At 36.9% G+C, this 25,192-nt stretch overlaps 2 protein-coding genes across 2 annotated transcripts in view; one reads left to right on the forward strand and one right to left on the reverse strand.

Moving 5' to 3' along the window:
* lamb1a (laminin, beta 1a) overlaps nt 1–6,733 on the forward strand; it is an 84,230-nt gene extending 77,497 nt beyond the window's left edge. Inside the window, exons 30-33 of the mRNA XM_028812513.2 lie at nt 1,479–1,620; nt 2,215–2,391; nt 2,555–2,714; nt 6,277–6,733. Of these exons, the coding sequence (XP_028668346.2) occupies nt 1,479–1,620; nt 2,215–2,391; nt 2,555–2,714; nt 6,277–6,413 (616 nt within the window). The 3' untranslated portion in view covers nt 6,414–6,733. The remainder of the gene's footprint in view (nt 1–1,478; nt 1,621–2,214; nt 2,392–2,554; nt 2,715–6,276) is intronic.
* Nucleotides 6,734–8,248: 1,515 nt separating this feature from the next.
* dldh (dihydrolipoamide dehydrogenase) overlaps nt 8,249–25,192 on the reverse strand; it is a 44,044-nt gene continuing 27,100 nt past the window's right edge. The window contains exons 11-14 of the mRNA XM_028812514.2: nt 19,271–19,460; nt 18,797–18,934; nt 18,409–18,498; nt 8,249–8,641 (exon numbers count right to left, since the gene is read on the reverse strand). Of these exons, the coding sequence (XP_028668347.1) occupies nt 8,576–8,641; nt 18,409–18,498; nt 18,797–18,934; nt 19,271–19,460 (484 nt within the window). The 3' untranslated portion in view covers nt 8,249–8,575. The remainder of the gene's footprint in view (nt 8,642–18,408; nt 18,499–18,796; nt 18,935–19,270; nt 19,461–25,192) is intronic.

The following is a 25,192-nucleotide window of genomic DNA, read 5'->3' on the forward strand; positions in this document are numbered from 1 at the left end:
TGCAGTGGTTAGCTCTCCTGCTTCATTGGTTGTCCATGTACAGTCTGCACATTTTTTCCCAAGTCCTTCAGTTTTCCTCTAGCATCCCTAAAGACATGCAGGTTAGCTTAAATGGCAACTTTAAATTGGCCTCCGCGAGAATGTGAGAGCTGGCCCTGTGATGGACTGGTGGCCTATCCAGGGCTGTATCCTGCATAGTGCCCAGCACAGAACTGGATAAAATGGGTTTGGGAATGTCATTTATTTACAACATTAAGGAGATATGGCTACCATGACTCCATTATTCATTCTCCCATGCTGTAGTCCAATGGACCCAACTACACTACAGAGAAACTAGTTACACTGCTCTGGCAAAAAAAAAAAAAAAAAAAAAATTAATGATCTTAATAGAATAAATTAAAACTATGCCACAAAGCTGGACATTCAGCACACCTCAGTGTTTCATTTTTGTATTTTCAAGGAGACATGCAACATATAGATTCACTTCATACAATTCTTTGTGTTGTCATTTGCATTCCTGCTAAATGTGACATACTGTAATTGTACAAGAACGTGAAAAAGTTTTGGAAAGAATTTAATTTTATATAATTACTAGGGGGGCTTCGCTTGCCAACCCATACTACACGCCGTTATGAAGAGGGGTCTGAACACACCCCATGGAGACACAGTCACTCCTCCGAAACTCCTCTTAAACTGTGATACAATGGGAAACATAGTTTTTTTTTTTTTCCCTCCTCTTTGCTTGATTAGCTGCTGGATTGCTGCCACACCACGTGATCGGCATCTCGTGCGGCGCTTCCAATGTTTAAAAGCCTGTACAGCAGTTGTCCTTTTGTCTCACTGCCTTGTCTCTCTTCTCTCCCAGACATCCTCAATCACTATTCAATCTCTTTTCACTGTTCTGTTATTTCACCGAGTAATATCTTCCATTTCTTTGCACTAATGCGATCTTTACTATCCTTTGTTTGAGACTTTCTAATTTTCCTAATTTCATTGTCTCTAACTTGCTCTGCATGTATATCACACCAACATTTTTGAATTCTTTACAATGTTCTACTTTGTCATCTACTCTTTGTCTTTTTCCGGCGTGGTTAAATCTCTTGGCACAAAGTCTAGTCTCGCAAGAAGTGAAAGTGTCTTACTGAGAAGGTCACGTATCGTCTCTCTAAACAGGTCTCGCCCCGTATTTTTTATATAAGAGAGATTTTTCAATTTTGGCAAGTAAAAAATTATTACAATAGCATGGCTAAAAAAAGTGATGATAGAACTTGAAACCCATGGTGCAGAAGTGTCTGCTTTAACATGTACTTAATTATATTTTCACTCTACAATGTTTATTTTATTTTCAAGAATTTAACAGTTGAGATTAGGTGTTTTGTATGCTTACTGATTTTGTGCAATGCGAAATGAATACTGAAAACACATACCATGACATTTGTTTTTTAAATATTCATCTTTCACATTTTTATTTCATGCAGCAATGAAGCAACAGATGTGAAGAACAAAGCCGTTCTAGTTAAAGAAGCTTTGGAGGAGGCAGAAAAAGCCCAGAATGCTGCGGAGAGAGCAATTAAACAAGCAGAAATTGATATCGGTGGGACTCATAACCTCCTGACCTCAGTGAGTCATCTGTCCTGAATACAATTGTGCTTCTGTTCGAGCAGAATTTGTGTGGGTTGAAACCCAGAAAGGCTGTTCTAAACCAGCAAAAGCTTTTGTCTTTGGCCTCATTAGGAAAATACATACCAGTCAATTAATATTACGCAACACATACAACACCATCTAAAGATTGTTACAAGGCTACACATTCATTATACGACACAGACAACAGGCAAAAAGCCTCCACGCAGTAGTGAGGTTCCCCCCTCATTTGTTTTTTCTTTTGAGACTTGCAAAAACCCCCTTCTCCCAAAACTAAACTCATAAATACAATAGATTCTTTACATTTTAGTGTTGCTGCCAGTCCAGATTGTTAGGAAAGTAACAATGCATTGCTATGTTCAGAAGGATGAGATGATGATCTGCTTAAAAATACGGTAAGGGAAAGACATTTTACACTCGTACATGTAGGTCCATTACACACAAATGTTTAATTTTATCTAATACTTTGACAACATTACAATGTATGTAAGCACTCATCCAGTTTGGATGGGGTTTTCACAGAATTAAAACCTTGATGACAGCTTGTGTGCTAATTTCTTTGTTTAATCCTAGATAAAAAATGAGACAATGGCTTCTGAAAGCACATTAAACAATGCAACTGAGAGAATTGCTAAGTTGGAAAAGGATATTGATAACCTAATACAGAAAGCCACAAACAACAGTATTGCGGCTGAAGATGTAGACAAAGTAATAATGCAAGTCAATCAAGATGCAGAGGCAGCCAAAAAGGTAAAGTGAAACGTATTTCTTCACAAAGTGCTTAGAGTAAATTCTGTATGAATTTGTATTTACTTCCTGCACTGTCACTATGCTCACAATAACAAAACATACCATGTTCATCTAGGAAAAAGATTGAGCAGTTAAGATACACTTTGCTTTTTTAATGTTTCAGGAGCTTGACAATGACCTGAAAAATAAGTACGATGATGTAGAAGGTCTAATTTCAGAGAAATTTCAAGGCATTGCAAGTGCAAAAACAAGGGCAGAACAACTACAAAACGAGGCTAAAGATCTGTTGTCACAAGCCAGTGGTAAACTACAGGTGCTGAAAGGTAAGTAGGAAAAGTTTGGAGTATATAAGACATTAATTATGTTACATTAAATATGGCATATGTATTTTTTTTGTAATGAATTTATTTTCATATTACCAGTTTGGGAACCAGGCACCATAATTTTGAATTCCCTTTTTTTTTCATATATTAATCTGACATCTTTAGTCCATACCCTCATCTCAACTGAAGAACAGTCATGTCTCATAGTTGATAGAAAAATGTGTACTAGGATATCTATAAAATGTTTTTAATGAATTAAACAAATGACCTATAATTTAATCTTGGCCATGTAATTGTTATTTTAGCACAGGCAGTAAGCAATTCCAATAATCTTCCATACTTTTTGTTAGATTGCCAAGCCCATCACCTCAAGGCAGCAGCTTCCCTTTCAGTCGTCCTTTACGGCACATTGCAAATACATGGACATGCCTGGTTTTCTTTTACTTAGCTGAAACATTGTGGTTTTCATGCACTGGAGACTCACCTTTCACCCTCTACTGCAGGGGTCCCCAATTATGGTCTTGGAGGGCTGCAATAGCAGCAGATTTTTGTTCCATTCAGTTTGAAAATAAGAAGCCAGGCCTACATAATGAAACTGGGTGTTTAGTGAAATAGCTTGTTAGTGCTCTCTTTGTTCTCTCCAAGGCAAATCTCGATCACATTGCAGTTTTTTCATTTTCCGGGAACATCATCTATATGTTTTGTGGTTCAGAACAGATTTGTACCTCTTGGTCCTTCCCTTCTCCCTCATTTATTTCAAAACATGTTATTCACACAGCTACTTCATGAGGTTTAAATGGATGCATGTTAGTTTTTTGTCATTTACACCTCATGATTAACTGATACGATACTTAAGAGGCAACAATAAAAACCTAAATGCAGCTGTTTAAAACTAAAATAGGCAACTAAAGGATAAGTTGGGTATTTTTTAAAGTCAAAATTATTTCTTCACAAACGTGGTATAAATGCATTTGCCAAACAAAATTGTGTTCTAAAGGTATGTGTTTTCTATACAATTTAAAAAATACAGTACATAGCCAGACCTGGTGTTTTACAATGGAACCCTTAGGGCATGGAGCTCCACTGGAAAATAAAAACATAAAAAGTAACTGAATGCACTGAATACGTACTGTTTGAAGCGGCAAAAGTTTCTATATAAGAAAACACGCCTTCTGTAGTTCCGGCAAATATTTGTGACAACAAAAGGGATCTGGAAATGATCGTTTTGTCACATATTTGTGGTACTATTTTTTTATGAGGTAAGGATATATTTTCTATTTGCTTGTGTGAGTTCTCACATAAATTTAGAAGTAAAACCAATTTTGTTTTCTGAGAGGAAATCATGCCTGGTGGGGGTGAAAGGTTACTGCAGAAGAAAACAAAAGCTGGGGAATCACACAAATCTGGTTGTCTTTTAAAATGGCTAAATTGCATAATATTAGTTTTTTTTGTTCAAAAATGTCATGTATAAACTCTTTTATAATGTGTGTGTGTGTGTAATTGCAAGACACAGATCAATACTCGACAACTATCTTGGCTTGAAAAATGGACGTATTTGGTAAGCTTTTATGCCCCATGCCCCACAGACTTCATTGTAAAATGCCAGGACTGGCTATGTATTTTTTAAAATGTATAGAAAACACTTCACTTTAGGACACAGTTTTGAATGTCAAATGCATATAACAATATTTGTGAATAACTAAATTAAAAAATATTAACTAATCCTTTACATGTTCTGAATCTTCACAAAAGAGTTAACTAGAACAGGGGTCGCCAACTCCGGTCCTGGAGGACCACCGTGGCTGCTGGTTTTCATTCTAACCCTTTTTTTAATGAGTAACCTGTTTTTGCTGCAAATTAACTTCTATTAAACTAATTATATTTGACTTTCTCTTCAAGACTCAGACCCCTTAATTGTTTTTTTCCTTAATTAGCAGCCAAACAACAATGAGATACAAAATGAACCAAAACAAGTGGTGTCCATCATACAATATCTGAAAATAAAGAAAGGTGAAGGCCTCAGGAATGCTGATCTGCTCATGTCCACAAGACATTTTAACAGTGCTCTTAGAAAGAGAAAATCAATTTCGGAAATGTCTGCTAATGCACCACAAGAGCAGCAACAAGCCATGAAATTAAAGAATTGGTTTAATTAACAACAAGAATTGGCACCTCATTAAGTAGCTGGTTGGAGTGAAATTGGTTGGAGTCTGAGGCCCTGACTTAGTTGGTCTTCTGTTGACTCCCTCACTTCACATTTCATTTTTGTTTGGGTGCCATTTAAGGAAAGAAATTAAGCAATTCAGGGGAACAAATCTTAAGAAAGCAACTCAATTAAGATGAATTCACAAGAAGTTAATTAGCAACACAAACAGGGCACTCAAACCGGCAGCCATGGTGGTCCTCCATGACTGGACTTGGTGACCCCTGAACTAGAACTAAGGCCAAAATATAGCTTTAGCAGTAAATAGATAGTTAGAACCTAAGAAATTGGTTAAAATAAAAACCTGCAGCTACTGCACCCCTCCAAGATGTAGCTCTGCTGTAGGGCGTGCAGAGTAGGATGTGGCAGCAGGATTTACTCTCAAAGCTGACTCGATGATCAAGCCCGCCTAATGGCAAATTCGACAGGTCTCTTCCAAGTTTTGATAGAATCATGTTAATCTGGAAAATTAATTTGTGGAAAACTATTGCCTTGTTGTTGGACTATTCGGTAAAAGGCTAGGCAACATGGTTGATATAAGCACAGACATACTGTAATAAAACTAGATGCCAAATTGTAAGCTGTGTCAAGTATAGGAATGTTAGAAATGTTAAAATCTCACCTCTAGACAATGTATGCTGGGATTGCCCTACTGATGTATGAAATTAGCTAAAATTAACTAACTTGTGTCCACAGAGTGACTGGAGAATGTAGAGAACAGGTGAAGGGCAGGAATGATAAAGACCAGTGGGCAAATGAGAGGACCTTGACTGAAGTGGTATGGGCATGTGGTAAGGGGACATGAGCAGCAGGTGACAGGGAGAGGGCTAAGGGGGAGAGATAAACGCACAGGTGGGAGGACAATGGGGTACGAGGGAGAGGGGATAGAGGGTGGGGGATACGCAATAATGGAGAAGGCTGATCAAGGCAGACAACCCCTAACAAATGAAGAGCAGCAGGGATGAAGACGACAAAGAATAAGATAAAGTATGCAATTCTTCTGTGTGTCAGTAGATGGCACTGTATAAACAGTTATACTGCTGAATCCACATTAAATACTTCCCTAACTAAAAAACTCATTTGCAAGGAATATTCAGTGTAAACCATGACATGCTCATTAATGTTAGGAAATAGGATAAGCTCAATTTTATCAACCAGTTCAAAAAACATAAGAGGAGCACTGCAATATATCATGTGTTTCACATATCACAATGAAGAAGAAGAAGAATATGCAGTTGTGACTTCAGGCACTATCACCTGATAATTAAAGCTTTTAACATGTCAAAAATACAATTAAATAGCAGATATCATTTCAAGGTTGGAGAAAATAATAATGCAATTGTTGACTTTTTGTTTCAGATTTAGAGAAAAAATATGAAGACAATCAAAGAATCTTAGAAGATAAAGCAGAACAGTTATCAAGGCTAGAAGAGGATGTACGTCTGCTGTTGCAGGCTATCAGCCAGAAAGCTGCTGTTTATAGTACCTGTTTTTGAATAAACAAAATGAATAAATAAAAAATCCAGTTAAAAACTAGATTTTTGATTTTTTAGTTACTGAACTTTAACATATGGAAGCCATCCAAAACATTTAAATGAACTAACAAGTATTGTTTGTGTTTTTCCCCATAAAAACTAAAATGTGATCCAACCTTTCACCAATAGGAAGATGCAGTTAAATTCTTATTGAACACATAATCTCTGTATGAGTGCATGATTATTTCAGAAATTTGGACTTGTAATGGCATAAATCTGATAATGGTTATTAATTCAGCATTTATTTACCAAAAAAATATATAAATCACAATTTAGAATCATTTTATAATGTGTTGTCTTCTTTGACCTCTGAGTAACCAAAAACAACTTACAAAACACTATTTTATATGTTTATTTTCTTTCAAACATGTCACATCTGATAGCTTTAAATTGAGTAAGCTCAAGGATAACAACTCCTCTTCAAACCACAGATGATACGATGGCCACTATGGCCATACAGTACTGTATGTAAATTAAATAGGCAATAATTTCAAAGCTTAAATTTTGATATTTTCCTTAATGTGAACAGTCAGTACAGTAATGTGTCAGCTGACATTTAAAGCCTTCTTTCTGCATGGTGTGTGTCTGTCAGCTGTACTTTACAGTATGCATACACTCTTGTTGTTTAAATGAATCTGTGAAGTCACTTAATCCGAAAGCACACTTTTTTCAACACCTCTCAAAACAGAAATCCTGAAGATTTTATTAATATAAAAACTCATTTTATTTTGCCATTTTGTTCACTGCAGACCAGATACATACCTTTCCTAAATTATAGAGGGCACTTTCAGTAATGGCGGGGGTAGAGGGGAACAAAAACCATAAATTGATCTGGGTGCATATTTGCATGGATAGATATATAACCAATTAAGGAAGCAGAGTGTATTTGAACGTCGATGCAACTTAAGTGCTTTATTTGCTTGAGTAACCATTTAACCAGTATTTAAAAACCCCACTCAACCATAATGTTTTTAGAATGAATGAATTTTATGATTGCCGTAATTAGAAAGCAGATTAATTTTTTTTTTATTACTCTTTAATTTAATATTTTTGCTGCTGGAATATGTGAATTTCCCCCTGGGATTAATAAAGTATCTATCTATCTATCTATCTCTATCTAATTTCCTTAGAGTGAAAAGCAGCAATACTTCTATGATAATCTACCATTAGTTCTTTCCACAGTGCAGTGGAAACTCAAATACACACCCCACAGAAGAGGCCATTTCTTATTCTAACAAGCTTGTATACAGCAAGTACCCATTGTTTCAAGCAAGTGCTTTAGTGCGTTGAACCTACGATGGAAAAGACTTGACAAACTGAATGTTATGGGGGGGGGGGGGGGGTTTGGGGGGGGGGGGACATGAAATTTAAAATATAACATATTTAACAGATCTTCATACCCCTGAACCTTACTAGACTTTTACACAAAATCAAATACCTAAAGGCAACTGTATATTCCATGGGCATCTCTCTTCTAAAACTGTAAAAATTCCTTTATAAATTGATGTAGAACCACACTGTATTCTGGAGTGCTGTCTAACATGTTTTTAGTACATTTTTCATATATGTCTTTGCAGTAATATAAATATTAGTTTAGAGCAGCCAATCAGTAAATTCAGACAAAACTTTTGAATGAAAAAGCAATCTCATATTTACTTTTAAGTTAATTAGTTCAAAGCAATACAAGTGACCACTTGGTCTCTAGCTAGTATTCTCATATCTGTGTATGCAGTAAAATTGCTGTAGCAATGTGTATTAATCGGTATGCTTTGTTTTGAGGGCTAGTGAACAGCTGGTAGAAAGACAGTATTTTAATGGATTATGTTTTACAAATCTTTATGAATGACAATCATAATCACAGTAAAAGAACTTGGCTATATTCAGAATAAGACTTTTTACATACTGTATAAATTCATTTCAGATCCACTTTCATAAAGGTAGAAATTAAATGCTTTGAATTAGTCCATAAGTAGAACAGGTCTTATTCCTTTCCATTTACTGAAAATGTATCTTAAATAAAACAGCTGCAGTACACGAATAAATAGCACTGTGCTCTGCCAATCCACATACGGCACTTTGTTGACTCAATTCATAATGTCGTAGGTTTCCTGCACAAACCATGGTTAGAAATTGATTGCTTTCCCAAAGGATGCCGCCAAATTCGCTTCTCTGAAAGCTTCTGAAACAGTCTGAAAAAGAACAACATTATAAATAAATGATCCTTTTTTAGGAATAGCCAATACACTTCAGAAATGCATGGTATCAAAATGATAAAAAAAAAAAACAAAAAAAAAAAAAAAAAAATTACACCTGTACTATATGTGGGTGTTCCACCAACAGCAATATTTAAAGAACTGACACAGCCTCTTCTCCTGGTTCTGCAAATGATTTTTCTACTTTACACTTTAGTCATGGTTTTTGTTTCCTTTATTAATCATTTATATATAAAACTGGAGACAATTTTATGGTAATTAGGCAGATAATGAACACACAATATAATCTGTGTGTTTATATAAATACAAAGTTGACAGGTTCATTCACTCGCTCACGCGTCATCAAAAACGCTATTTCCTGTTCAGCTAAAAAGCTGAAATTTGGCAGAATGGTACATCTATAACAGTAGGTGTTCACTAAGAAATGACATTTCAGATATCAATATTAAGGGGTAAAGTGCCATTTTTTGGTGTTGACCATCAGCACTCTTAGATGCATAGCAGCTCTCATTCTGGTTATCCGTTCTGCTCTGTAAACCTCCTGGCGTGATGTACTGAGTGTGGCAAAGCACTCTAACACAAATGACAAACTCTCTCCCATCCCATGAAGTATCAAGTGCTGCAAATTACCACAGTGGGTGAATTTACCTATGGAGTTTCTGAAGCTGTGAGTGCATTACCAAAGGGTGAAAGGTGCAAAAACTTCAGCATGACAGTTCAGAAGTGCTATGCAGCCCCCAGAAAAAAGGGGGGTGGCAGCATACATGCACAGCTTAGTGGGGAACAGAACTGATTATCTGTTTAAATGCAAAAAGATACACTTTCCTGTAAAATTCTATTTTGCAATGATGATCAACGAAAGCCAAGTCAGTAGGAAAAGCATCAATCGATCTATAGCAGGAATGTTTTACTCGTGGATTCACAAATGTAAAAGAATAAGCAGCTACACTGACTGAATATTATTTCTTACTAGCTGATTACCCAGTGGCTTCGCTCACTGAGTGCAAGGGAAAAAAACTAAAATGTAGTATTTATAAAATAAGTTTGTTAATTACCAATGTTATTTTTGAACAAATAAAGAGCATTTACAATAAATAGAAATTATATAATTATTAATTAAGTAGTAAAACATGTTGATAAAAGAATTTGAAGATATAAGAAGCATATACAGTGGGGCAAAAAAGTATTTAGTTAGCCACCAATAAGTTCTCCCACTTAAAAAGATGAGAGAGACATGTAATTTTCATTATAGGTATACCTCAACTATGAGAGACAAAATGAGAAAAAAAATCCAGAAAATCACGTCTGATTTTTGAAGAATTTATTTGCAAATTATGGTGGAAAAAAAGTATTTGGTCAATAACAAAAGTTCATCTCAATACTTTGTTATATACCCTTTGTTGGCAATGACAGAGGTCAACCGTTTTCTTTAAGTCTTCACAAGGTTTTCACACACTGTTGCTGGTATTTTGGCCCATTCCTCCATGCAGATTTCCTCTAAAGCAGTGGTGTTTTGGGGCTGTTGCTGGGCAACACGGACTTTCAACTCCCTCCAAAGATTTTCTATGGGGTTGAGATCTGGAGACTGGCTAGGCCACTCCAGGACCTTGAAATGCTTCTTACGAAGCCACTCCTTCGTTACCCAGGCGGTATTTTTGGGATCATTGTCATGGTGAAAGACCCAGCTACGTTTCAACTTCAATGCCCTTGCTGATGGAAGGAAGTTTTCACTCAAAATCTGACGATACATGGCCCCATTCATTCTTTCCTTTACATGGGTCAGTCGTCCTGGTCCCTTTGCAGAAAAACAGCCCCAAAGCATGATGTTTCCACCCCCATGCTTTACAGTAGGTATGGTGTTCTTTGGATGCAACTCAGCATTCTTTCTCCTCCAAACACGACGAGTAGAGTTTTGACCAAAAAGTTCTATTTTGGTTTCATCTGACCATATGACATTCTCCCAGTCCTCTTCTGGATCATCCAAATGCTCTCTAGCAAACTTCAGACAGGCCTGCACATGTACTGGCTTAAGCAGGAGGACACGTCTGGCACTGCAGGATTTGAGTCCCTGGCGGCATAGTGTGTTACTGATGGTAGCCTTTGTTACTTTGGTCCCAGCTCTCTGCAGGTCATTCACTAGGTACCCCCGTGTGGTTCTGGGATTTTTGCTCACCGTTCTTGTGATCATTTTGACCCCACAGGGTGAGATCTTGTGTGGAGCCCCAGATCGAGGGAGATTATCAGTGGTCTTGTATGTCTTACATTTTCTAATAATTGCTCCCACAATTGATTTCTTCACACCAAGCTGCTTACCTATTGCAGATTCAGTCTTCCCAGCCTGGTGCGGGTCTACAATTTTGTTTCTGGTGTCCTTTGACAGCTCTTTGGTCTTGGCCATAGTGGAGTTTGGAGTGTGACTGTTTGAGGTTGTGGACAGGTGTCTTTTATATAGATAACGAGTTCAAACAGGTGCCATTAATACAGGTAACAAAAGGCTCCTCTGTCCTCCACTCACAGAAGAAGTTACAGGTCTGTGAAAGCCAGAAATCTTGCTTGTGTGTAGGTGACCAAATACTTATTTTCCACCATAATTTGCAAATAAATTCTTTAAAATCAGACAATGTGATTTTCTGGATTTTTTTTTCTCATTTTGTCTCTCATAGTTGAGGTATACCTATGATGAAAATTACAGGCCTCTCTCATCTTTTTAAGTGGGAGAACTTGCACAATTGGTGGCTGACTAAATACTTTTTTGCTCCACTGTATATTATTAAACAGTCAAACATTAACATTTAAGAAGTAAAGATACATTGAGTACTACTGCAGTGGTTTCGGGCAAACTACCTGCTTGACAACCTTGCACTATGTGCCTGTGATTTAAGTGAAAAATTATTGTGAGAAATGTGGACACTGCCTTTCCGTGCTTAACGGGCAGAAAGTCCAAACAATTCACAAGTCTAATACATAACATGAAGAGGTCGGTATATCTTTTTAGATGTAAACCCTCCATTTTCTTAAAAGAATTCATCACAAAAGCAACCTTGAATATTGGGGGTTTTTAGTGACCCGAATTCATCTTAAGGGACAGTAAGTAGCCGTGCACCGCAATTTACCAAGAAAGTCCCGGTTCAATAGCACTGATTATACTTATTCGCAAAGATTTCCACTGTCCCAGGAGCTGACGGGGCACTTGAAGTGTGACAAACAGTGCGAGAAGAGAGGACGCTGCCCGAAACTGCGAAGCTGTTGACCCAGAGGAAAAGCCAGACATTCCGCGCCTCCCAGCGTCCACTTTGTTCTTACGACCCCTCGCCACTGAAGGTGGTCTCGTCTTCACATTGTTTACAGCTCGGCGCAGTTAAAAAGTAGAAAGACGCAAAGCTGTTTTCTTCATCTCTTTTACTATCAAGGTGTAGCGCGTTCCTCTTAAGTTGAATGAGAAGCCCAGCACACAAAAATCTCCTACTCTTAGGAAAATTAATTCTATTAAGTACGGAACCAAATCAAACCTTAGCCCCAATTTGATATCGTCATCTGGAGCTGTCTTTTATGAATTTATACAAAGGAAATAATCACCCCAACAATTCTTTAAACAATCAAAAAAGAATACATTATAAATCAAACAAAACAATAAACACCCTTTAAATCCTTGTCAAATCTATAATAACTACACAAACCCTAAACAAACCCTCTTAAACACTCTATAATATACTTCCCAGAAAACGGCGAAACAGCAAAGAAAGAAAGCAAGCAAGGAAAAGAAATGGAAAATTACCCTATTTACAAACAGCACAAATATATTCACAGTACTTAAACCTATATTACATCTATACACAAATATAAATTAGACACACACATACACACACACAATCCCCACACGTTCCCCAGTCTCTTTTATATTAACTTTGTTTTAAAGTCTAAATTCACACGGCCTGGGAAATCTGCAATGAATCCAGTGATCAAGTCAAATACGTTCTGCTGACTTGTATACTGAATTTAAATGTAAAAGAAGCGATCTCACCGGCCTGTCGACGATTCCTTTGTTGAAGGAAGAAGTCCGTCTCACCTGGGTGTCTCGGCGTTAAGAGTCCGTCCATGGCCGACACCCACACCATAAAAGTAAAGTAAAGCCGTGTGCTCTGAAGGTCCTTCTAGGTTAGCCGGCACTCCTTCTCCGTGCACCCAACCGTCCTTATTACGCAGTCTCACTTGCTTTACCGCTGGCTTCTTCTTTACATTCACATTCCCATTCCCAGCTCCTTATTTAAACAGTCTTTTTTCTTCTTTTCAATATCAGTAAAATAACTCACACACAAATAATAAGTTCCTATATTATAATATGTTCTGTGGTCATACGTCATTTCCGTTTCAAACACGAAAAGAATTTTATTTGTATAGATTTGTCTGACACCTTTGTCCAAGGCAACGTATAACATTTATGATACAATTGGTTACATTTCTTTTGGTTTTCCAGTTGGAACATAGGCAGGTGAAGTGACTTGCTCATGTTCACACAGTGTAAGTAATAGGATTTGAACCCATAACCTCAGGGTTTGAAGTCCAAGTTCCAAAGCCTTAACCATGACACCACACTGCCTGCTTGTGCAATCAGTTACATAGTACTTCTGATACACCCAATTAACTGATGGCACTATAAACTAGGCCCATTGTCTTACGATGCAAGACAGCTAGTAATTGTCTATAATGGAAATCATTTTTTGACTGATACTAAGCATGGAGGAAATGAATTATTTGGCTAAAAGTATATACATTTATATTCAGCAGTATTAAATGTTTAAATTACATGTACTTATGACAATCAGTTTTTTTTGTTACCAGTCATAAACCCAGTTTGAATATCTGCTAATCCTAATATTAAACTGATGTTCTGCCTGTGCCACACACCAGTCTTGGTAAGACTGAGGAGATTAGAAGGCTTAATGCGTGGCTGAAATCTTGATGCAGTGTAGAATGGTGTAAGTTTATGTGGTACTAGGACTCCTTTTTGAAGACATGGGACCTGTTCTGCCACAACAAGTTACATCTGAACTGGAGGGTTTTAGTCAAGGATTGTTTAAACTAGGGAATAATTGGGGTGTTGACAGGGTGTTTAGGACAGACCAGGCCTAGAACTACTGTATATGAAGGAACACACAATAGTGTAAAAATAAAGATGCAAAGTAATGTGAATTCTAACCTGACATTTAAATGTAAAAGTAAAACGAGTAACACGTTAAAAATAGCTTGCCTTTATGCTTGAGGTATCAAAAAAATAAAACAAGCGAGTTAGAGTTGTATGTAGAGGAGCATAATTATAATATTATGGCAATAATGGAAACCAGGCTAAATAGCAAAGATAGGGATGAGTATAACATAGGGGGACACACATTTTGTTAGGAAGGATAGACTGAGTGGGGTTGCTATTTATGTCAAACAGGAATTAAACGCAAATCCTCTTTAGTTGTATGACAAGCCCCATCTTAGTGAGGATGTGTGGCTTCACCTGAAAAGAGTTCTTATTTTGGGAGTGTGTTACAGACTGCCCAGTGCAGACAGTAATTTCAATGCATATCTTTTCAGTAATATTAAAAAGGCAAGTTTACAGGGGGATATTATAGTCATGGAGGACTCTAACTATACAAATATTGACTAGGATAACCTTGCAAATAGCAGAACACAAGAGGAGTTTCTAGAAGTAATCAGTGACTGTTTTTTAACTCAGTATGTTAAAGCACCAATGCGGAGTGAAGTTTGTCTAGATTTACTATTTTGTAATAATCAAGATTGAAATGAGGCTGTAGAGGTGATTAAACTACTATGGTCAAGTGACTTTAATATAATACAATGAGTGCAGATGCAATGAATAAAACTGTTAAGTTTAACTTTGGTAGGACAGATTTTGAGTGGACACAGCCAAGTCTAAGGTGGATAGACTGGGATAAGCTTTTAAGAGTGGAGACAGTCGAGTAGCAGTGCCTCTGAAGATTCTGAGGTTTTACATGCAGGAGGTAGAAGGAAATAAAAAAACTCTGCAGTGTGTAATTAAGAGTTAAAAAAAGAAGCTGCAAATTAAAAAACAGCTGTAAAATGTGTATAAGACTAATAACTACAATGTGAATCGTAGGACGTATGAGATCATGAGGGCAACGATTAACAAGTATATTAGGGAGGCTAAAAGACAGTTAGAGAAGACAGGACTATAGCAGATAAGGCGAAAGACGACCCTAAGAGACTCTTTCAGTATTTTAGTAAAGAGATTTTTTTTATATATATATATATATATATATATATATATATGATTTGCATAGGAATAAAAGTAACAAGCTGGTTAGGTTAACAGATGATACCAAGATAGGTGGAGTGGCAAATAATCTAGAATCCACTGAATCATTAAAGAGGGACTTGGACAGCATACAGGCTTGGGCAGATTTGTGGCAGATGAAATTTAATGTCAGTAAATGTAAAGTATTATATGTAGAAAGTGAAAATGATAGGTCAGAATACACCTTATGAGAAGGATTTAGGAGTCATAATGGACTCTAAGCTATCGACTTCCCGACAGTGTTCAGAAACCATTAAGAAGGTAAATTGAATGTTAGGTTATATTGCATGGTGCGAGAGTACTGCGTGCAGTTTTGGTCTCCAGGCTACAAAAAGGACATAGCAGCGATACAAAAGGTCTAGAGAAGAATGACTAGGCCGATTCCAGGGCTACAGGGGATGAATTATGAAGAAAGATTAAAAGAGATGAGCCTTTTCAGTTTATGGAAAAGAAGATTAAGAGGAGATATGACTGAAGTGTTTAAAATTATGAAGGGAATTAGTACAGTGGATCAAGACTGTTATTTTAAAATAAGTTCTATCAAGAACATGGGGACACAGTTGGAAACTTAAGGGTAAATTTCACACAAACATTAGGACGTTTTTCTTGACACAGAACCGTAGACACTTGGAATAAGTTACCAAGTGGTATGGTAGACAGTAAGACTTTAGGGCCTTTCAAAACTATACTTGATGCTTTTTAGAAGAAATAAGTGGATAGGACTAACAAACTTTGTTGGGCTGAATGACCTGTCCTTGTCTAGATTTTTCTGATGTTCAAAAAGCAAAACACTGGAATAAAAAAATGGCAGAAGACAAGTAGTTTAGGTTTTAAAAGTGCATTATATTAAACCAAGGGTCAGCAAATTCAGGCCTACTGGCCAACTGTGGCCTGAATTTTTTTTTTTTTTTTTTATTGGCCCGCATTTATGTAATTTTTTCCTTGCCATTCCCCAGAACAGTGTAACATCACCTACTGCAATTTACTTTTCTTTCATTGCTGCATTCTTTTGAGGTCATTATCACTGTAAATTACCAGATAAAATTGAACGTTCTCTTATGTTGAACTGCTCACCTAGTGAATATAGCTTATTTGTGTTGATACTATAGACCTAGTGCACACTGCTAGATTTCCATCATGTGAAAGAAAAGAAAGATCGATGTACAGCATCAGAACTTTAAAGAACAATGATTAGAAGAATACTTTTGTGTCCCCTGGAAAGAAAAAGCTATTTGTCTGATTTGCCAAGAAACTAGTGTGATAGTTAAAAAATACAACTTCAAAAGGCATTATGAGGCACAGATTTCAGGAGACAGGTGGAAGGAAAAACTTGAACAACTAAATATCAGAGGGAAAATGGGATTATTTTCCAGTCTGTGCATGATATAAAAAAAGCACATTAGATACACGCTTCCCAAAAGACTTAGTTGTCCAAAAAAAAGAATTGTTGCAGGAGCAGTTTGCTCAGACATTTCAGGATTTTATTTAACATTCAGATTGCATTAGGCTTTTTGAAAATCCTTTTGACATTGCTGTCAATTCAGCACCATCCACCCTTTAACTGGATGCAACAGTGCTTTGAAAAAACAAAGAATGTAATTTGATTACATTTTACAAGGAACTTTCAAGCGACAATTTTACTATTCTAAACACAATGGAACATGATCTTATTACCATGTACGAAAGCACATACACCTGTGAACAAACATTTTCATGAATGAGAACTACAAAATCAAGAGTGAGATCCATCCTCTTTGATGATCATCTGCCTGCTAGTCTGTGGATTGCAGTCTCCAAACACATTGCCTACTCAGCAGCTGAGAAGCAAGCACACACATCTCACTAATGGAGATGGATCAAGTTGTCTGGCTGCCAAAGGTGAGTTTAGTTTTATTACTGGTACATGGGGCAAAAAGTTTGCCGACCACTGTATTAAACACAGGACCAGTTCATCCGACAATTTAGAAGCATCAGAAATTTAAGATAGCATGGGAGTGAATGAATAATGCATATTAAGACAACAAATGCCAAAACGTAGGTAGAAAGGGACGTTTACCAAAAAAGGACCCTTCAAGGTGCTTGTAGCATTTATGTTGTAGGTGAAGTGTATTAGTATTGATTTTGATGTGTACATTTTGGTACATTGTGCTGCTGGAAGATCAAAACACATCTCAATGTAAACTTCCTGGCAGAGGCATTCAGGTTTTGATTTAATTTCTGCTAATGCTTGATGGAGTCCATGATACCACATATCTCAACAAGCTGTCCTGGGTCTCCCATATCAAAAATGTACCCTCAGGCACTTTTTTTGCATGCCTGTACCAAACCCACCTCAAGTGTTTGTTGTTAAAAAGGTCTATACTTGTCTCATCTGACACAGACCTCAACCCTACTGAAAGTACCAGTGACATATGGCAAACTGTGGGCACTTCAGTTTGATGACAACAACTTTCCCAAATAACTTGCTATGTAGATGACATCTGATCATAGATTGAGGGGTGTTCTGACCCCAAGACTCATGTCTGCAATTCTCCAACTGTGATCCCTGGAGATTCCTTGGCCACTTTAATTACCCTTCTCACCAGGCACTGGATCAGTACGGACATGTGTCCTCTTCCAAGCCAATTCTTAACATCTCCAGTGGCTTTAATCTTATTAATTATTGCCATGATAGGGAAAATGGACATTTTCAAACATTTATCTATTTTCTGATAGCCATTTCTGGATTTATGCAACTCAAAACCCATTTGTCATATGTCATTACTATGTTTTTGGGTCTTTCTCATAGTGATGGATGACTAAGTGAATTTGGCCTGTATGATATCTCTTATTTATACAGTGAAACGGGAAATGACAGCTGACCAGTTAAATGTTCCTACTCTATCACTTGAACTTAAAAATGTAAAATGTCAATGGGAATATACTTCAGTTGACTTTTTAGAGGTGCCAATAATTGTGGCATACTGAAGAAAAACAGTTATTTCATGGTAAGAATTTCTTTCCCCTGTCAATTAAAGGTTACATATTTGTTAATATTTTAAAAGAAAGATGAAGAGGATAAACAAAGGCTTTTTTCACAGCCCATTTTGCTTTTATTTACCAAGGGTGCCAACTGGAGTGCATTGTACCACTTTTCCAAACATTTTGTATGTTTATATACATGACTAATATGTATGGAAAATGTTTTGATAATAATGAATAAATGTACCAATTAATGTTGAAATGTTAACTTGAGAATTGTTCTGCTGAATTGCAAAAATGAGTTGATCTATTTATTTAATAGAACATCAAACATTCTCAAGCCATCTTAATCCAGTTCAGGGTTGTGTAGGTGTTTGAAGGTCATATGATTTAAGATATCACAGGTACATTTTAAGAATAATACATGGAATTGTTTTCCAATTGGCTTCAATTTACTTACCGGATGAGCATGACATACTCTTGCTACATCTTCACAGGATGCTCCATACTCCATTGCTAAAGCTGCTTCATTAATCATTTCACCAGCACCCTGAAAACAGATTCAGGTTTCACTGTTAAATTTTGCCCAAATGCAAGATGTGTGAAAATCTAGATTTTCTTTATGCATAAAACTGCCAAATTTTAATTTTTCTACACTTTCAAGAGATATATAAATAAATAAAACAGAAAAGCAACTAATTTGTTCTAAAAGGGACAAAAAACTTCCCAATACAACAAGTGTTAATGGGGGTCAAAGCTGAACAACAACAAATAAAATCAAAATGTTCATTAGAAAAAAATCTTAAAACTAGTTGTGTGTGTTCTTTTATTTATTTATCGATACTTACGGAACCAAGGATATGGGCTCCCAACATTCTGTCGGTTTCTTTGTGGCTTAGAATCTTCACAAATCCATCTGTATCTGCATTTGTTTTAGCCCTGCTATTAGCAGCAAAAGGAAATTTGCCAACTTTATAAGGAATGTTCTAAAAAAAAAAATATATATATATAAAAAAAATTAGAAGTCAAATATATAATTTAGCTAGTTTGAAACCATGTTTCACAGAATATGTTTGTTTTGTCATACATTCTGAATATTACATACATTTACTCTCTAAGCTATATAACAATTAGTGCATTAATTCATCCATAAATTCATTTTCTTAACCTACTTATCCAGGTCAGTGTCGCATGGCAGCTGGAACCTATGCCAGTTATTATAATTAAAAGTACATTCACAGTGCTCATTCAATATAATAAAATCATATCTGTTAGTAAACTCGGGATAGGGAATTTTGAACAGAACAAGAACCTTCACATACCTCTTCTTTTAACTGTTCTTCAGATTTACCAATCCAAGCAACTTCTGGATGAGTGTAAACAACAGATGGCACACAGTTATAGTCAATGTGAACAGCACCTCCTGCCATTCCCTCTACACAGATTATTCCTTCATCTTCAGCTTTGTGAGCCAACATAGGGCCAGCCACAACATCACCAATAGCATATATGCTGCAAAAAAAAAAAAAAATTGTTTTAAAGATTTTTTTTTTTTTTTTTTTATAAAACAGAGTAAAGAGTCATTACACACTGAATGTGGATAGTTCTATATCTACACATTGTTTTACTTGCAGTAAGGATCTGTTTTAAAGCAAAAAATGAATATGGCCTTGCTTGATAAAGCATATACAACGTACACAGGAAGATAAAAAACCTATGTTGGGCAAAAGTGAAAAAGAACCGGGGACATGGCATTCTGGTGGCAAGCTCAAATGGTAGGACTTTTAACTATGCCTTTTTGAGCTTATATAGCATTTAAAGTGAGGGGAATCAATCTTCTGATGAGGTTTACATAAAATGACACAATTTGAAATACATTATTTTCTGAGATTTTCACGCGCTGGGGTTGGACAAAAAAAAAAACTTTGAAAACATGCCACTATAATCAAATCAGTAAATGTTGGCGCTTTCAAAAATGGCCTATCACATTGACAAAAAAGCAAAATGTAGTACTGAAGTCCAGCTACTTGCTTTTCTTTTGCATTTAGAATATCAGTGAAGAAATTGTTTTAATTAGCCCTGTAATCTAGGACAATATATTAAAAAATGTTACTCATTAATAGTTTAAACACTGCATTATAAATATGTCCTGCGGTGGGTTGGCACCCTGCCCGGGATTGGTTCCTGCCTTGTGCCCTGTGTTGGCTGGGATTGGCTCCAGCAGACCCCCGTGACCCTGTGTTCGGATTCAGCGGGTTGGGAAATGGATTGATGTATTATAAATAAAACATTAAACAATGTGAAAACATTCTAGCCTTTGTCAACGAGAAATATGTACAAATATATAATCTTATGTCTATGTAAGTACAGTGAAAGGCATATACTGGGGATTCCAAATACTTAAAAAGTCTACTTTTCAGAAATGCTAAACCATCTGACTTGAATCAATCAAGGTATTATGCATCAACATGCATAAACCCCATTTGTGTGGATAGATACAGAGACAAATTAAAGTTTACAACTCATTTTAGGGAGAAAATTCAAACAACAGGATAATGTTGCTTTAGCATGCAGGGCTAATTGAAGGTCATCAGCATCTCTGTAAGTCTCGGTTAGCTGCCTCTGCATCTCTGTAGAACACAAACTAAACGGTTCTGTAAATGTTGCGTACTCCCGTTTCCTCGCTCAAATCGCGATGTATAAAACCTAAACTTGGCATAAAGCCACACACATTTATAAGGTAGCTCAAACCCTGGTGTATGCAAGTTCGCTCGATTTTGCAAACTGGCAGCACCCAGCATCAAAGCAGTGCTTTTGTTCCAGTGTGGTTTCCCTTTCTTTTTTAGATCCACGTCCACGACGCAGCCTTATCATATACACTGAAATTAACCACATATTCTTTATTAGTTTAAGGCATCTGATTGTAATTAACCTGTAACAATATAATGGTCCACAGAATGGTCAAACTATTCTAAATACAATAGCTGCTTTAGCATTGTTACTCTCACTGCACCTTCTTCTTTTTTCAGCTGCTCCCGTTAGGTGTTGCCATAGCGGATCATCTTTTTCCATATTACTCTCACTGCACCACTCGGAGTATTTACATTATATCACTGTATGTGAGTGTGGAATCACAGATCTACAGCAGAGAATTATCAGTATACTGCATCAAGCTCACGCTGCCTCAGCCATGCTGTCTATTTGAACTACGCTTATGCGACAAACGCTTCACAGCCTTTCCTGTACGGACCTGGCGGTTCAGAAACAGTTTCATCCCAAGAACTATAAACGCACTCAATCAGTCCATCAAGTGCTCCTTGTAGAACTGTTTGTACTTATCAGTAAAATTACCTCTCTGTAAATGTATGGCATTTCTAAAAGTTAGCTTTTTTCAGTTTTGTTCTCTCAGTCACATTCACACGGTCACTGATTACAAGCGCAAGGTGTGCGAATGAATATGAATAAGATCAATAACGTTGCATCAGTGCCACAATGTTTTACAAAATGTACTATACAGGTCATAACATGAGTTATTCCAAATATCCCATACCGAGGTGTGTCTATTGAATAACGAGGCTGTGATTCCACCTAGTAAACAAAGCAGTTAGAACCGGTTATAACTGCATGGGTGGTGACCTTGAACATGTCTGAACCTACATGACAAGCAGCAACACTCTAGGACGTTCAGTTGATTGTGAGTCGCCATTTAGTTTGGTTGTGTTTTCTGTAGTGTGCCAAAAAAAATGCTAAGTTTAAAAGATGTGCAAAGATGGTCTTAAGGGTTCTCACACCAGAGCAATGTCACAAGAAATGTTGTGTTGACATTCTGCAGCAACTTTACGCAGATCCAAACCTGTTTCATAATCACTTGTGACGAAACCTGGATCTTCCAGTATGATCCTGAAACCAAAAGACAGTCAATGCACTGGAAAACACCGTCATCACCAAGAATGAAAAAAGCTTGTCAAAGCAAGTCAAAATTCAAAGCCATGCTCTTTGTGTTTTTCGATATCAAGGGTGTCATTTTGGAAGAATGGGTTCCAGAAGGCACAACAGTTAACCAGCATTATTATAAGGAAGTTTTGATAAAGCTGAGAGAAAAAGTCAGAAAAAAAACTGCTGCAACTGTGAGAAAATGGTTTCATTCTTCACCAGGACAATGCGCCTGCTCACACAGCACTTTCTGTAAAGCAGTTTTTAACCGACAAGCACATTACTACACTTGAACATCCTCCATATTTGCCCGATTTAGCACATTGCGGCTTTCATCTTTTCCCAAAAGTTAAATCAGTGCTTAACACTAGAATTACCAAAGCCTATAAAAAAACTGATCCGTCCCACCTTAAATTGCTTTGCACCTCTCCATCAGCGTCTTTTGTCCTGTAAATGTGTCGATAAGCAGCAAGCAGCCTACTATCACATCCCCCCTACCGCCACAGTTTTCTCCGCTCAAGTCTGTTTACCTGTGCGTTAGTTGCTTAGAGTTGTATACAGTGAGAAGTCAAGCAAAATGTCACCTTTTATAAATACTATATCGTTATTTGGAACACGTGTTTACATAAACATGAAATGCATTGTTAAAACAGAAACGTTTTTCATGTTTTAGTAATAATTGTCAAAATGTAGACATGAAGTGTATAATGTATGAAGCCTGAAGTCCAAATATCAAATAAACACTTTCACAAAAGGTACAAATATAACAGATTAAGTGCACTTCTATTCAAGACTATAACTGCGGAAAAAGAACCCGCGTTAGGGTGCGACATTGACGCGCTGTATTAGACGGATGTCAGGGACCTCTGGAAATGTGCTAATTCGCAGGGTTTAGCTAACAGAAAGCCGAGCGCAGGAGTCACGGTCAGATGACTGGCGATATGAGTATATGATATGATAAGAGAGACTGTTGAATTCCAGTATTTTATATTTATTTAACGTAAAAAAAACAACTGAAACAATAAACAAACATGCTAAAGATAAACCAATATGGCGGAATGAAAAAGGTCTGTCGTGAACAGGCAACCACTACTGGTTGAGGGTGATACCTCATTAAACTTTCTTACACACGCATTTGCTACGACCGCTTCGGTGGCGCAGCGGTATCAGCTGTTGACTGGTAATCAAAACTTCACGGGATCAACCCCAGACGAGTCCGTTTTGAGAAGTGAGCTGCTCGTACTCTTATTATCGTAGAATAAAAACATACATTTGATTTCAGTCTGTAACAGCTGGTGTAAATTTACGATACTTATAAAGGTTAGCTTTTTTTTTTTTTTTTTATTTTTTATTATTCAGTTTTATTCTCTTAGTCACGTTCACGATTCCATCGCCATACTTTGTTTATAAGAGCCAGATCGAATGTTATTTACTTATTTACCTTTATTTATTTACTTACTTCCTGCAGCGTAAAGTCACAAGTAGACTGCAGAGCTTCCCGTGTACATATACAAAGCACAGCGATGGCAAAAGTGCGATGTGCATTCTTGCTCTAATGTAGAAACGTCGTCGTAATCTGAGTTCACCTCTGTTATAGCATGTCTTTCCCAGCAGCAGGCAGTCATCGGCAGTTTTCCCCATCTGCTATTGTCTGACCTCATTCTGCATATTGGTGAAGTATACCTATGGAGTTATCCTACGACTGTACTTAACTGGACAATTGGGAAAGTCACTTAAACCTTTGATGGAGTCTTAAGTTTAGACAGCCTGTCTTCAGATGAATGGCCGTTGTTATAAATGTAAAGGGTCAAGACTGATACTGCTTCCTGACTTAACTAATAATGCCTAAGATTGTGAGAATAGTTTAAACTTTCTTTCTGTTTTCAAATTTGTTGCACAAATTTGGGGGTGGCTATGTAAGAAAGTTTAATGAGGTCACGCCCTCAACCGGAAGTGGTTGCCTGTTCATGACAGACCTTTTCATTCCGCCATACTGGTTTATCTTCAGCATGTTTGTTTATTGTTTCAGTTGTTTTTTTACGTTAAATAAATATAAATTACTGGACTTCAACAGTCTCATATCACCAGTCATCTGACTGTGACTCCTGCACTCGGCTTTCTGTTAGCTAAACCCTGCGAATTAGCACATTTCCAGGGGTCCCTGACATCCCTCTAATGTAGCATGTCAATGTCGCACCCTAACGCGAGTTCTTTTTCCACAGTTATAGTCTTGAATAGAAGTGCACTTGTTGTGTTATATTTGTACCTTTTGTGTAAGTGTTTGTTTGATATTTGGACTTCAGGCTTCACACATTATACCCTTCATGTCTACATTTTGTCAATTATTACTAAAACGTGAAAAACGTTTCTGTTTTAACGATAAGTTTACATAAACATGAAATGCATGTGTTCCAAATAACGATATTGTATTTATAAAAGGTGTCATTTTGCTTGACTTCTCACTGTATACAACTCTAAGCAACTAACGCGCAGATAAACAGACTTGAGCTGAGAAAACTGTGCGGCGGTGGGGGGACGTGATAGTAAGCTGCTTGCTGCTTATCGACACATTTACAGGACAAAAGACGCTGATGGAGAGGTGCAAAGCGATTTAAGGTAGGACGGATCTACGAGTTTTTTCATAGGCTCTGGTAATTCTAGTGTTAAAGGGACATGTTTTGAGTCAGTTAATGCTGTAAAGAAGAAAATGGCGGATGTGTTAAAACAGCTGACAGAAATTGATTTGCTCCATGCCTTCGACCAGTGGAAAACAAGACTGCAGCAATGTATTAGTGCAAATGAGGAGTATATTGAAGGGGACAAGCATTAAATTTGTAATACATATAAATAAAAGGTGAGTTATTTAATCATTAAATTTGTAATACATATAAATAAAAGGTGAGTTATTTAATCAGTCTTGTTATTTAATAGACACCTCGTATACCTATGTCTCTGTTTTTTGTCAGTGCGGCTCTGACATCATGGACCATAAGGTGCATACTAATTCAGCGTGAGCAAGAACACTCAATAAAAGTGAATTAAAGTGACGGTGAGATACGAAGAAGGCAGATTCACCAGCGTTTGTGTGTCAATTTTTATCCCTCCAGATCAGAGAATTTCCATCGTCTCAAAACAGCAATTACATCTACAGTTAATCCCAGTTTCAGATAAAAAGTAACAGCGTCAGATCTGGGGCAGTGGTGGGTGTTGTATCGTGATTGTGACTGAGAGAATAAAAGTGGAAAAAAAAAAAAAAAAAAAAAACTTTTACAAATACAGTAATCCCTCCTCCATCGCGGGGGTTGCGTTCC

Source organism: Erpetoichthys calabaricus, chromosome 1, assembly GCF_900747795.2.
Source record: "Erpetoichthys calabaricus chromosome 1, fErpCal1.3, whole genome shotgun sequence".
Classification (NCBI taxonomy): Eukaryota; Metazoa; Chordata; class Cladistia; order Polypteriformes; family Polypteridae; genus Erpetoichthys; species Erpetoichthys calabaricus.